The 15,573-nt window shown below is 41.3% G+C and overlaps 1 protein-coding gene across 3 annotated transcripts in view; it reads right to left on the bottom strand.

The window, feature by feature from the left end:
* The window catches only part of LOC126457925 (F-box/LRR-repeat protein 2-like), a 54,279-nt gene that overhangs the window by 27,385 nt on the left and 11,321 nt on the right, over positions 1–15,573 (bottom strand). The window contains exons 2-4 of one of the 3 annotated variants that reach the window (XM_050094622.1): positions 6,152–6,301; positions 943–1,752; positions 463–623 (exon numbers count right to left, since the gene is read on the bottom strand). In XM_050094622.1, the coding sequence (XP_049950579.1) occupies positions 463–623; positions 943–1,746 (965 nt within the window). In that variant the 5' untranslated portion in view covers positions 1,747–1,752; positions 6,152–6,301. The remainder of the gene's footprint in view (positions 1–462; positions 624–942; positions 1,753–6,151; positions 6,302–15,573) is intronic. The other 2 variants (XM_050094620.1, XM_050094619.1) reach the window with 2 other exon arrangements.

The raw sequence follows: 15,573 nt of genomic DNA, 5'->3' as shown, positions 1-15,573 counted from the left end.
TGTGTTTTCGGCAGTATAGCTGATATTTTAAAACAGATTTTCATCTGCAATTTAGTTGGTGGCAATGGTTTCCCTCTTGTCAGAAGTTTATCCACTGAAATTCCCAATCCACACTGTTTCACTGACCACAGATTAACTGCGACAATACGCAGTGTACACAGTTTCTGACACAAAATTCTCATAAAAAAGATTTTGCTAATTAATGAAATCAAATATTTTAAATCAGTAGGACTGAAGACGTATGGAAAACTTTCATGGAAGTATTATATTCAAAATCTTGTTCAAAATTGAGTGCTGCTGCACAGACACACCACACACACACACACACACACACACACACACACACACACACACAATCACATACACACAACATTTGAAGCAGACAAAAATATCCATATCTAAATGGTTTTTCCAAGTTGACAATATCCTTTAGTTATAGAAAGATACAAAAGTTATACTAACCCACTAATGTCCAGATGTTGCAGTTCTGGTCGATTACGGAGGAGTGCCGCAAGTGGTGCCCCTCTCAATCCATGCATATCTCTGAAGCAAGCAGATTTTAAATGACGTAGTCCATTCCCAGAAAATGCTTCTGTCAATTCATTTGACACTTTTCCAGGTACCTGGACAAATAAAATGTATATATCAATGACATCAGCCTTATTATACATAATTATATTTAAATGTAGTGTAGAGAGAGTCTTGACATTAAAAGAAAATGGACACTGTAGATAATGTTGCTTTGTTACAAAGGAGTCACAATATTTTCTTTCACGGCAGGAGGAAACTTGGAATAAAGTTAGTACTCAACCCAGCAATTTTAATGGAGGGACCAATGAGCCGGCACACCTCAATATTTAAACGAAAACTTGAAACACATTTTTGTGGAAAATTTTGTGTATTTAGACATGCATCCTACACAGTAATCAGCTGCAAACTCACCTCCAGTAATTTAAGCTCTACAATTGCTTCAAACCTTCCAAGCAATGGCAGCGTGCTGGAAAATCCTTTTGCCCTTGCCTTCTCCAGAGTAATGCATAATTTCTTGAGGTTTGTGTGGCATGGTTCCAGTAGGGGCAAGACTGATTCCCCATTGGTGGTCATACCACACAATGACAGTGCATGCAACTGACTACCCTTCTTTTTTAAGAAAGATGTAAGTGACACCGGATTGCACACTACTTCCATAGCATCAACATCTGTGATGTGTGGACAACCCTCACTTAGCATCCCTAAGTTTAAACCAGCTCGATTCTCTGCTTTCACAGCCAGTTGCTGCAAGCGTTCTAGGCTAGCCACAAGTTGTACACAATCAGACCGCTTCAAAACATCAGATGGTACACCAAGAGCAACAATGTGAGGACAGCGCTCAAATAACTGATGTAACACTTCTGTTGACATCTGCTGTGCAGGATGAAAGACAAGTGTTTGAAGCATGCCATCAAAACCAACGGCTTGCAAGACAGATGGTTTCACTGGGCGCAGGAATTTTACATGTCGCACACCTGGACACTGCTGCAGAGCACATGCTACTTCTGAATCCTCTCTCGTTATACCAATGTCCGTGACCACATATTCTTTCCCTTGCCAAACACTGTAATCTCCGCAAAGTGTCTGCCATCGAGTGCATATTCTGCTTGCAAAATGCACCAAGTACTCCGATGGCAGATACGAAAGGATTTTGAGTAGCACAGTATCTGGCAGGTCATCAGCTGTCTTCAAGCTAGATTCTGGTTGCTGGGACATGGTTCTCTGAAAGACAGTGAATAATGTGTTCATTATTTACACATGATTGTTTATATTGCTGTCTACATATTTAACATTTTTTAAAAATAATAATAAAGAGATGAAACTATCGATTAAGTGATTTTTACATACAAATTACAATAATTATACATAAATCATAGTCCAGGTAGAGCCTACATACGTCTACATCTTCCCTGTATGTAAGTATGATATTGTGTAATATGCTGAACACACAAAAACACTAATATTTTTGTAAGATCCAAGAAGTTTAAATTCTGTGCCTTGTTTTTAATCACTAAGTAAACAAATAGCATTAACTAAATTATGTATAAGGAAGATAAAAGTTTGATACAACAAGCAAAAAATAATACTAAGAAGGGATTTATAATCAAACACAGTTGTGCTAAGTCATTTACTTGCAAGTTCCCTGAAAAACCTATGTCAGTATATACCTATAGAATATGTAACACTACATACTCCTGTTTATAGAGCCCAATGACTACTGAGTGACAAGAGAACTGAGCAAATTCAGCTCCTTAGAAGAGACTGTAGGGATCTTTTATTCAGTGAATCATCTAAGCATTCAATTGTTGCTGTGTTTTCCCCTCCTAATTCCAAAGCTACTCCCTTGAAATAGTAGTAACTGGCAACAATACTTCCATGGCTGGTCTGCTGAATCAAACATGTTGCGGCAGTATTTGTGTGAACCTTTGAACACTCCATAGTACAGTACAAAATGTAACTGTCAACCTAATGAAAATGGGCTATTACATGTAAAACACGGCTGCTTGAATTTTGAGTATGACAGTTTATTTAGAACACCACTGACATACATAGATGAAGAGGGCAATAAAGTTGTAACCCACTTATGCAAGCATGTTATGTGTTAGCATAGGGACTGAAGTTAGGAGAGTAATAAATATGTCAGAAATACAGGTGAGTCACTAAGGGTGAAAAAGTTTGAATTGGTTATTGACTGATGAGACAAAGAGGGAATTATATTAGGAAATGAAACACTTTAAGTAATAGATGAGTTTTGCTATTTTGGAAGCAAAATAGCTTATGATGGTCCAAGTAGACAGGATATAAAATGTAGACTGGCTATGGCAAGGAAAGTGTTTCTGAAGAAGAGAAATTTGTTAACATCAGGTATAGATTTTAAGTGTCAGGAAGTCCTTTTTGAAAATATTTGCATGGAGTGTAGCAATGTATGAAAGTGAAACATGGACAATAAATAGTTTAGACAAGATGAGAATAGAGGCCTTCACAAAATGTGGTGCTACAGAAGAATGCTAAATATTAGATGAGTAGATCACATAACTAATGATGATGTACTGAAAAAAATTGGGGAGAAGAGGAATTTGGGGGACAACTTGACAAGAAGAAGGGATTGGTTGGTAGGACATGTTCTGAGGGATCATGGGATCACCAATTTAGTACTGGAGGGAAGCATGGAGGAAAACCAAGAGATGAATACACTAAGCAGATTCAGAAGGATGTAGGTTGCAGCAGTTACTCGGAGATGAAGAGGCTTGCACAGGATAGAGTAGCATGGAGAGCTGCATCAAACCAGTCTCTGAACTGAAGACCACAACAACAACAACAAACATTTCAGTGATTATTGAATTTCATTTTCAAATGAGCTAAAGTTGTCTAAATTGCTCCGAAATGGGAAGGTACATTACCAAGACAATAGAAGGCAAGAACAGGTTTCTCATGTCATTCCTTACGAAGAAAAAATTTTCTAACACAGAGAAAGAAAACTGTGGTTCACTGAGCATTAAACACATTCCGTACAACCCATTATCAAAGACCTGCTCCATTCTTGAAGTATTAGTGCACAATGGGTTCAATATCTGCAGCTGTTGCAACTAAATACACAAGCAGTGACTATGTGATGAGGAAGGGCACAGATTTCTGTCCCATAACAATGATTGGGGGGGGGGGGGGGGGGGGGGGGGGGGGGGAGCACTCTGTACTTAGGAGTGTACAAGAAACAGTGGAAATACATTAAATCTACACACAGAAAAAAATTAAAGCCACTTACACATGGTTGGCTCCCTACGCCTAGCAATAGATACGAGGTGCTATCGACTGCTGATAATAACTCTGAGCCAGCACGAGATGCCTCTCCTGTTGGGCCAGCAGTCGATTTTCCTGCCTAGTCCGGACATGTGCTGAGGGTGGATATGCTTGTCATTGGTAGCTCCAATGCTAAATGAGTGATGGAGCCTCTCAGGGAAATACCAGGCAAGGCAGGAACGAATGCCAGCATGCACTCGGTATGTTTGCCAGAGAGGGAGAGGAGGAGGGGGTCTCGTCCGTGATGTGGAAGAGACCCTGCTGGCAGCTGTCTAGCGCACTGGGTGCATGTAGTGGCACATGTCGGCATGAATGATACCTGCCACCTGGTTTCTAAGGGCAACCTCGACTTCTTTCAGCAGACGGCTGATCTGGTGAAAGCAACTTACATTTCATATGGGGTGCAGGCTAAGCTGTCTATTTGTAGCACCATTCTCAGGATTTATTGCGGTCCTCTGGTTTGGAGCAGGGTGGAAGGCCTAAACCAGCGGCTCAGGCAACTCTGCTATAGTATCTGAAGTCAATTTCTTGACTGCAGGTTCCCCTTAATAGCTCAAGCATGCACTACACACAGGAAGCGGCTACTAGGGTAGCAGCCAGAGTATGTGTGGCATGCACATGGGGCTTTTTTAGGTTATAAAAACCCTCCCTTGGAATCAAAGACGATTTGCCTCATAAATTAGACAGAATGTCCACAGAGAACATTCATCGTCTCAGATCAGTGATAGAAAAGATTAATATGATTTTAGTAAACTGCAGGTGCATCCAAGGAAAGGTCCCAGAATTACTATCGCTTACTGAAGGTAATAATGCACATACAGTATTAGAAACAGAAAGCTGGTTGAAACCGGATGTTAATGAGTATGGAATCCTAAGTTCAGATTGGAATATTTATCATAAGGATAGGTTAGTTTCCAATGGTTGTGGCGTGTTTATTGCAGTAAAGAATTCAATAAAATCTAGTGAGGCTATCATGGATTCCAATTGTGAATTAATCTGGGTGAAGTTAAGTATCAAAGATTGATCAAAAATGGTAATCAAATGCTTTTATATACCGCCTGGGTCAGGAGCTGTAGTGGTAGAGCACTTCAGAAAGAACTTGCAGAATATCATTAGTAATTTTCCTGATCATACCACTGTAACAGGGGGCGACTTCAACTTGACAGATATAGATGGGGAGTGTCATGCTATCAAAATGGGTGCCAGAGACAGGGATTTGTGTGACTTCTGGATGTCTTGTCCAAAAATTACATTGAGCAGATAGTTAGAGAACCAAATCATGTGGGTAACATCTTAGACCTCCTGGCAAAAATCCGACCTGAACTTATCATATCAGTTAATGTAAAGGAAGGTATTAGTGATCATAAGGCTGTGATGGTTTCTATGAGACCAGGTCTGATTAAGAATGTTAAGAAAGGTAGGAAGATATTTTTGCTTAGCAAGAGTGACAGGACACAAATTTCAGAGTATCTGAGCAGTCAGCATCAAATATTTGGTAACGAGGATGAAGATGTGGAAGAAATTCAAAGGAATCGCGCAATATGTCCTAAGCAAGTATGTTCCAAGTAAGGTCTCAAGGGATTTGAAAGACCCACCATGAATGATATAATGGCTGTGCTAGAAAACTGCTATGTAAACAAAGAGAACTTCACAACAGATCAAAGAGAAGTAAAAACCTAACCAACAAACAAAAGCTGGACAAAATGAAAAAAAGCATAAGGAGAGCAATGAGAGCAGCATTCAATGACTTTGAAAGTAAAGCTTTGTCAACTGATCTGATTAAAAACCCTAACAGGTTTCGGTCGTATGTAAAATCAGTAAGTGGGTCCAAATCATCAATTCATTCACTCAGTGACCACTCTGGCACCAAAACGGAAGATGACAGAGAGAAGGCCAAAATACTGAATTCAGTCTTCCAAAATTGTTTTACTGTGGAAGATCATAAAACAGTCCATCCATTCAATCATTGTATGAACATCAAAATGGCAAATATTGAGATAACCGACTGTGGAATAGAAAAACAACTACAATCGCTTAGAAGTGGAAAAGTATCAGGACCAGATAAGGTACCTACAAGATTCTACAAACATCATGCGAAAGATCTTGCACCCCTTCTAGCAGTAATTTATTGTAGATTGAGGAGTACCTAGTAACAGGAAGAAAGTGCAGGTCATTCCCATTTCTAAGAAGGGCCATAGGACAGATGCACACAATTATAGACATATATCATTGACATCAATCTCTTGTAGAATTATAGATCATGTTTTATGCTCAAGAATTATGATGTTCTTAGAGAAGGAAAATCTCCTTTATAAAAATCAACATGGATTCTGCAAACCTAGATCCTGCGAAACTCAGCTCGCTCTGTTCCTTCACGAGGTCCACAGTGCTGTAGACAATGGTTGGTTCTCAGGTCGACGCTGTGTTCCTTGACTTCAGGAAGGTATTTGACACTGTCCTGCAGTGCCGTTTACTGAAAAAAATACGAGCTTATTGGGTATTTGAGCAGACTGGATTCAAGATTTCCTTTCAGACAGAACTCAATATTTTGCTCTTAAGAGAAAAAAAAAATCGACAGATGTAAAGGTGATTTCCGGTGTACCCCAAGGAAGTGTGATAGAATGTTACTGTTTACAATACATATAAATGATCTAGTAGAAAGCATCGGATGCTCTCTAATACTGTTCGCAGGTGATGCGGTTGTCTATAACAAAGTAGCAACACCAGAAGATAGTTACGATCTGCAGAATGACCGCCAGAGAATTGATGAATGGTGCAGGATCTCGCAGCTGACACTGAACGTAAATAAACGTTACATATTGTGCAGACATAGGAAAAGAAATCCACTTCTGTATAGCCACACTATTGATGAAACACTGCTGGAAACTATCTGCCATAAAATATCTAGGAGTAACTATCCGTATCAACCTTAAGTGGACTGACCATTTAAAACAAATAGTGCTTCTTTGACCTGCACATTCACTGACATGTCAACCACTGAACATGTCTGGTTCATTCTGATCCTCCTGCAACCAGTGCTGATGTTTTGTGGACATCCCTGCAAACTGCACAGCACTGTATTCCCCAGCATGATATCCAGTCTCTCTTTGATTCTAAGCCACAACTTCTGCAAGCTCTGATTGCAGCATGTGGCAGCTTTACACCAAACTAAGAATTCTCTCATGGTCACAGTACATGTACAGTTTTGTAATTCTAAAAAAATTCTATATTGCAATGTTCCTAACCTGTGAAATAAATTGAATTGTAATCACATGCTGCCTTGGTTGCAGTTGTCACAAACAGTATTGTCACTACTGCCAATACACAGATATCAAATTGCACAACACTATCCTACTTTTTGGAGACAACAGGTCAGTCCTTGGCAGGTGCGGTTGGAGATGGGGTGCAGTTCGGTGGAAGGTTAAAAAGGAAGAGCAAATCACTCAGATCCCAGGATGAGGGAGACCCACCTGTTGTGATGCTAAGGAGAGAGAAATATGAGTAAATTTGTGTTACCCATCAGTTTTGTGGTGCTAATTTGGCAGAACATATGAGTGGACATAAGACAACTGTTTAACTTGGCAATGTCCAGTACTCAATCGCTGAGCGTGCTCCACATGACAAAACAGACCCAAGTGTCTGCTGTACTACATGAGCAACTGGAAGCCTCCCACCTAAGACCAGTTTCACTGAACCTAGAAGACGGGAACTTGATATCTAACATTTCCTCTCAACTCACCGTAATACTGCACTTAAACCTTTGTTTGCCTAAATACTCTTCTCCCATTTCTATATGGTGCTTGTTAGAATTTTATTAGTAACTATGATTTGGGTTACCTCTCAGTTTATATCAGCACAGAGAAAAAGTAGCTACAATTATTGAGAGTATGTAAAATAATCTTCAATTTTAAGAGAATGTTACATTATTTCCTGTAGTAATTGAGAATTTAAAACCCGACATAAAACATTGGAATTTTAGTAATATTCACATCTATAAAAATACTAATTACTGCTCATGGATTAATGATAAAAATGTGATATATGAATGTAACGTATCTAGAAGCTAATTACTGGGTATCCAATCTTGCTGAAAATTCCAGCTCAAAATCCAAAAATATATCTTCTGTCAACTATAGCAGGGAAGCACTAGAAATCATACAATGTTTCTAGTCTGACTACGACACAAATAATCACTGGTATAAGTTCCTGCCATACCCTTCACCTTAATAATATCTCCATCATGGAGATAAATAATGTAAATGAACTACATTTTAAGTTAATACACTATGGTGGATAAGTTGTCTTAATTACTATGAATGGACGGTGTATGGATCTTACCTAGCATTCAGTAAAGACCTGGAGATGGTAGACAAAGCAAGCCATTATGCCTCCACGATCCCTTCTATGCCATCATTATAGCCATGCAAATTCATTTCACAGTCAGGCCTCCTATCTCCCAAACCTGTGTTATCTTTTACGGCTGTCTTACTTCTATCTTTCTGTTGCCTATTCATTTCATTCCCATTGTTTTTTATGCTACCACTTCCCATTTTTGTGTCTACTCCCATATTCTGCAAATCAGTGTCAGGTGCATGTCAGACGGTATTTCACATTGTACCATATATTTGCATTTTCTTCCTGTTCTACTTGCATAAGGAGTGTGGGAAGCTTTTTGATGAGCAAGGACCTGCAATACATTCCTAGATTCCTCACTTAATAGGGGTTTTGAAACTTTGTAAGTACACTCCTGGAAATTGAAATAAGAACACCGTGAATTCATTGTCCCAGGAAGGGGAAACTTTATTGACACATTCCTGGGGTCAGATACATCACATGATCACACTGACAGAACCACAGGCGCATAGACACAGGCAACAGAGCATGCACAATGTCGGCACTAGTACAGTGTATATCCACTTTTCGCAGCAATGCAGGCTGCTATTCTCCCATGGAGACGATCGTAGAGATGCTGGATGTAGTCCTGTGGAACGGCTTGCCGTGCCATTTCCACCTGGCGCCTCAGTTGGACCAGCGTTCGTGCTGGACGTGCAGACCGCGTGAGACGACGCTTCATCCAGTCCCAAACATGCTCAATGGGGGACAGATCCGGAGATCTTGCTGGCCAGGGTAGTTGACTTACACCTTCTAGAGCACGTTGGGTGGCACGGGATACATGCGGACGTGCATTGTCCTGTTGGAACAGCAAGTTCCCTTGCCGGTCTAGGAATGGTAGAACGATGGGTTCGATGACGGTTTGGATGTACCGTGCACTATTCAGTGTCCCCTCGACGATCATCAGTGGTGTACGGCCAGTGTAGGAGATCGCTCCCCACACCATGATGCCGGGTGTTGACCCTGTGTGCCTCGGTCGTATGCAGTCCTGATTGTGGCGCTCACCTGCACGGCGCCAAACACGCATACGACCATCATTGGCACCAAGGCAGAAGCGACTCTCATCGCTGAAGACGACACATCTCCATTCCTCCCTCCATTCACGCCTGTCGCGACACCACATGAGGCGGGCTGCACGATGTTGGGGCGTGAGCGGAAGATGGCCTAACGGTGTGCGGGACCGTAGCCCAGCTTCATGGAGACGGTTGCGAATGGTCCTCGCCGATACCCCAGGAGCAACAGTGTCCCTAATTTGCTGGGAAGTGGCGGTGCGGTCCCCTATGGCACTGCGTAGGATCCTACGGTCTTGGCGTGCATCCGTGCGTCGCTGCGGTCCGGTCCCAGGTCGACGGGCACGTGCACCTTCCGCCGACCACTGGCAACAACATCGATGTACTGTGGAGACCTCACGCCCCACGTGTTGAGCAATTCGGCGGTACGTCCACCCGGCCTCCCGCATGCCCACTATACGCCCTCGCTCAAAGTCTGTCAACTGCACATACGGTTCACGTCCACGCTGTCGCGGCATGCTACCAGTGTTAAAGACTGCGATGGAGCTCCGTATGCCATGGCAAACTGGCTGACACTGACGGCGGCGGTGCACAAATGCTGCGCAGCTAGCGCCATTCGACGGCCAACACCGCGGTTCATGGTGTGTCCGCTGTGCCGTGCGTGCGATCATTGCTTGTACAGCCCTCTCGCAGTGTCCGGAGCAAGTATGGTGGGTCTGACACACCAGTGTCAATGTGTTCTTTTTTCCATTTCCAGGAGTGTAGATTTTCAGGGGCTGGTTGAGTCTATCTTCAGTTAACTGCCAGCTGAGGTTTTTCAGTGTTTCCTTAATGCTCTCACATGTACCAAATGAACCTCTGACTGAAAATAATTTATTGTCTGGAACAGTCACACTAGCTTCAAATGGAAAAGAACTTGTTTTGGCTGGCATCAACCATCCCCAGATAATAAAACACATGCTGTAGTTCAGTCCCACCACTATCATTCTCAGATGATAAAACACATTCAGTGGTTCAATTCCACCACTGTGGAAACTACATTTCTCAGATAAGAAAACACATGTCGTGGTTTCCATCCACCTCATAGTGAATGTGAGTTATGATCTGAGGATAGCTTACACGGGCTAAAACTGGTATTTTGTTTGAAATAAGTGTGACTGTGGCGGACAACAAACTATTTTCAGATCAATCAATCATTGTGCATCTCCACCTCAACTGAATTATCTTTCTTCCTAAAACCAGTGACTATTCTTGGTGCACTTTTCTGTAAATGTTCTACGTCTTCTGGTAGCCCTATTTGGTGTGGGTTCCGTACAGTTGAGAAATATTCTAGAATGGGTTGCTAGAGTGTTTTGGAAGCAATCTCATTTGTAGTCTAATTGCATTTTACCAGTGACCCACTAATAAAATGAAGTCTATGCCTGCTTCACCTTTTTTGTATGTTTCCCAATGTTGCACACTCTTCTTTTCACCCTCAAACAACTACGTGGATGGGTAGGAAAAGCAAACCCTTAAGGTTTGGATACATAATTAGTAGTATCGTGCTTGACATAGTCACATCATTTAAATATCTGGGCATAATGTTGGAAAGCAATTTTAAATGGAATGAAGATGTGAGGATTGTGGTAGGAAAGGCAAATAGTTGACTTTGGTTTATTGGGAGAATTTAGGAAAGTGTGATTCAGCTGTAAAGGAGACCACATATAGGATGCTAGTGTGACCTATTCTTGATTACTGCTAAAGTGTTTGGGATCCACACATGAACAGTACAGTCTCATTTGGGCTGTGGTGGTACCTATTCCATGAAGTGATCTGTCACCTTGACATTAACGGAAGTGTCAATTACCATGAATATCTACTTACAATTGCCTTTTTGTTGATTCTTGATGCAGTGGTCCTGCTATGCAGTACCACCAACTTTTCTATCGGACTTCGTTTCAACTGCAGCAGGTTGAGGGCTGTAAGGGTGATCGTATACTCTATCCTTGAGCTATGAAATCATGTAACCATGTTTTCAATAGTTCTTCTGTATTTTAACATTTCTTCTAAACTTTTATAACACCAGTTAACCAGAATTCTCTTTACAATCTGAAAGTGACTCATGACGACTCTGCAAGTGACAGGTCTTGGGAGATACGTTAAGTGAACAACGAACTCTGTAACAAGCTTCCTTTGACCTGGCATGAGACTATTGTCGACTGGAGCTATTATTATCTGAAACTCACAGCATCGCCAAGCTGTGACAACAAAGTGTAAAGGACTTATTCAGTGCAAGTAAAGACACTCACTCGTGGTTGCGTCTTCTTGATGGACTGTGTTCACGTTTCTTCTATCATATCTGCACATAAATTTGAAAAGAAAATTGTGCACACTAGGCATCCCTTTCCATACAAGTAACTAAAATCAAATTTCTCCATGAACATCTTTCATCACTATAGTAGAAGGAAGTCAGACATGTTGCCATTTCTCAAATAACAACTTGTACCACTGTAGCACCAGGTTGAATCAAAGGAAGACATCGAAGCAATTCTTAAATGGGCTGTTAGATTTGTCACCAGTGGGTTCAAACAACACAAGAGTATTGTGGAGATGATTCAGGAACTCAAATGGTAATCCCTAGAGGGAAGACAACATTCTTCTTGATGACCACTATTGGAAAAATTTAGAGAATGGCATTTGAAGCTGACTAGATCCATTCTACTGCTGCCAACATACATTTCATTTCATGTAAGGACCACGAAGACATGATGTGAGCAACTAGGTCTCATATGGGGGCTCTTAGAGTCATTTTTCCCTTGCTCTATTTGCGAGTGGAACAGGAAAGAAAATGACTAGTAGTGGTGCAGGGTACACTCTGTCACGCACCATATGGTGGCTTGCAGAGAATGTATGTAAATGTAGATGTGGAACTATCATGCATTATGGTGTATGTGCTATTTATAGATTATTTTTCTTCACTGGCATGTAACAGGGAATGGAGGTATCATAGTACTCTTCCATTCTGGTTTTCTTTACTTAAATGTTTTTGTGCTCCACTCAAAATCATGCATTTGATCCATTTAATTATTACGAAATGTTTTTGTTGTAATTATGTTGTTGTTGTTGTGGTCTTCAGTCCTGAGACTGGTTTGATGCAGCTCTCCATGCTACTCTATCCTGTGCAAGCTTTTTCATCTCCCAGTACCTACTGCAACCTACATCCTTCTGAATCTGCTTAGTGTATTCATCTCTTGGTCTCCCTCTACGATTTTTACCCTCCACGCTGCCCTCCAATACTAAATTGGTGATCCCTTGATGCCTCAGAACATGTCCTACCAACCGATCCCTTCTTCTGGTCAAGTTGTGCCACAAACTTCTCTTCTCCCCAATCCTATTCAATACTTCCTCATTAGTTATGTGATCTACCCATCTAATCTTCAGCATTCTTCTGTAGCACCACATTTCGAAAGCTTCTATTCTCTTCTTGTCCAAACTATTTATCGTCCATGTTTCACTTCCATACATGGCTACACTCCATACAAATACTTTCAGAAATGACTTCCTGACACTTAAATCAATACTCGATGTTAACAAATTTCTCTTCTTCAGAAACGCTTTCCTTGCCATTGCCAGCCTACATTTTATATCCTCTCTACTTCGACCATCATCAGTTATTTTGCTCCCCAAATAGCAAAACTCCTTTACTACTTTAAGTGCCTCATTTCCTAATCTAATTCCCTCAGCATCACCCGACTTAATTAGACTACATTCCATTATCCTTGTTTTGCTTTTGTTGATGTTCATCTTATATCCTCCTTTCAAGACACTGTCCATTCCATTCAACTGCTCTTCCAAGTCCTTTGCTGTCCCCGACAGAATTACAATGTCATCGGCGAACCTCAAAGTTTTTATTTCTTCTCCATGAATTTTAATACCTACTCCGATTTTTTCTTTTGTTTCCTTCACTGCTTGCTCAATATACAGATTGAACAACATCGGGGAGAGGCTACAACCCTGTCTTACTCCCTTCCCAACCACTGCTTCCCTTTCATGTCCCTCGACTCTTATAACTGCCATCTGGTTTCTGTACAAATTGTAAATAGCCTTTCGCTCCCTGTATTTTACCCCTGCCACCTTTAGAATTTGAAAGAGAGTATTCCAGTCAACATTGTCAAAAGCTTTCTCTAAGTCTACAAATGCTAGAAATGTAGGTTTGCCTTTCCTTAATCTTTCTTCTAAGATAAGTCGTAAGGTCAGTATTGCCTCACGTGTTCCAGTGTTTCTACGGAATCCAAACTGATCTTCCCCGAGGTTGGCTTCTACTAGTTTTTCCATTCGTCTGTAAAGAATTCGTGTTAGTATTTTGCAGCTGTGACTTATTAAGCTGATAGTTCGGTAATTTTCACATCTGTCAACACCTGCTTTCTTTGGGATTGGAATTATTATATTCTTCTTGAAGTCTGAGGGTATTTCGCCTGTTTCATACATCTTGCTCACCAGATGGTAGAGTTTTGTCAGGACTGGCTCTCCCACGGCCGTCAGTAGTTCCAATGGAATATTGTCTACTCCGGGGGCCTTGTTTCGACTCAGGTCTTTCAGTGCTCTGTCAAACTCTTCACGCAGTATCATATCTCCCATTTCATCTTCATCTACATCCTCTTCCATTTCCATAATATTGTCCTCAAGTACATCGCCCTTGTATAGACCCTCTATATACTCCTTCCACCTTTCTGCTTTCCCTTCTTTGCTTAGAACTGGGTTTCCATCTGAGCTCTTGATATTCATACAAGTCGTTCTCTTATCTCCAAAGGTCTCTCTAATTTTCCTGTAGGCGGTATCTATCTTACCCCTAGTGAGATAGGCCTCTACATCCTTACATTTGTCCTCTAGCCATCCCTGCTTAGCCATTTTGCACTTCCTGTCAATCTCATTTTTGAGACGTTTGTATTCCTTTTTGCCTGTTTCACTTACTGCATTTTTATATTTTCTCCTTTCATCAATTAAATTCAGTATTTCTTCTGTTACCCAAGGATTTCTACTAGCCCTCGTCTTTTTACCTACTTGATCCTCTGCTGCCTTCACTACTCCATCCCTCAAAGCTGCCCATTCTTCTTCTACTGTATTTATTTCCCCCATTCCTGTCAATTGTTCCCTTATGCTCTCCCTGAATCTCTGTACAACCTCTGGTTCTTTTAGTTTATCCAGGTCCCATCTCCTTAAATTCCCACCTTTTTGCAGTTTCTTCAGTTTTAATCTACAGGTCATAACCAATAGATTGTGGTCAGAATCCACATCTGCCCCTGGAAATGTCTTACAATTTAAAACTTGGTTCCTAAATCTCTGTCTTACCATTATATAATCTATCTGATACCTTTTAGTATCTCCAGGGTTCTTCCATGTATACAACCTTCTTTCATGATTCTTAAACCAAGTGTTAGTTATGATTATGTTGTGCTCTGTGCAAAATTCTACAAGGCGGCTTCCTCTTTCATTTCTGTCCCCCAATCCATATTCACCTACTATGTTTCCTTCTCTCCCTTTTCCTACACTCGAATTCCAGTCACCCATGACTATTAAATTTTCGTCTCCCTTCACAATCTGAATAATTTCTTTTATTTCATCATACATTTCTTCAATTTCTTCGTCATCTGCAGAGCTAGTTGGCATATAAACTTGTACTACTGTAGTAGGTGTGGGCTTCGTATCTATCTTGGCCACAATAATGCGTTCACTATGCTGTTTGTAGTAACTTACCCGCATTCCTATTTTCCTATTCATTATTAAACCTACTCCTGCATTACCCCTATTTGATTTTGTGTTTATAACCCTGTAGTCACCTGACCAGAAGTCTTGTTCCTCCTGCCACCGAACTTCACTAATTCCCACTATATCTAACTTCAACCAATCCATTTCCCTTTTTAAATTTTCTAACCTACCTGCCCGATTAAGGGATCTGACATTCCACGCTCCGATCCGTAGAACGCCAGTTTTCTTTCTCCTGATAACGACATCCTCTTGAGTAGTCCCCGCCCGGAGATCCGAATGGGGGACTATTTTACCTCCGGAATATTTTACCCAAGAGGACGCCATCATCATGTAATCATACAGTAAAGCTGCATGCCCTCGGGAAAAATTACGGCTGTAGTTTCCCCTTGCTTTCAGCCGTTCGCAGTACCAGCACAGCAAGGCCGTTTTGGTTATTGTTACAAGGCCAGATCAGTCAATCATCCAGACTGTTGCCCTTGCAACTACTGAAAAGGCTGCTGCCCCTCTTCAGGAACCACACGTTTGTCTGGCCTCTCAACAGATACCCCTCCGTTGTGGTTGCACCTACGGTACGGCTATCTGTATCGCTGAGGCACAC

Source organism: Schistocerca serialis, chromosome 2, assembly GCF_023864345.2.
Source record: "Schistocerca serialis cubense isolate TAMUIC-IGC-003099 chromosome 2, iqSchSeri2.2, whole genome shotgun sequence".
Classification (NCBI taxonomy): Eukaryota; Metazoa; Arthropoda; class Insecta; order Orthoptera; family Acrididae; genus Schistocerca; species Schistocerca serialis.
The sequence above is the reverse complement of the archived record's forward strand: the minus strand, read 5'-3'. Positions and strand labels throughout refer to the sequence as shown.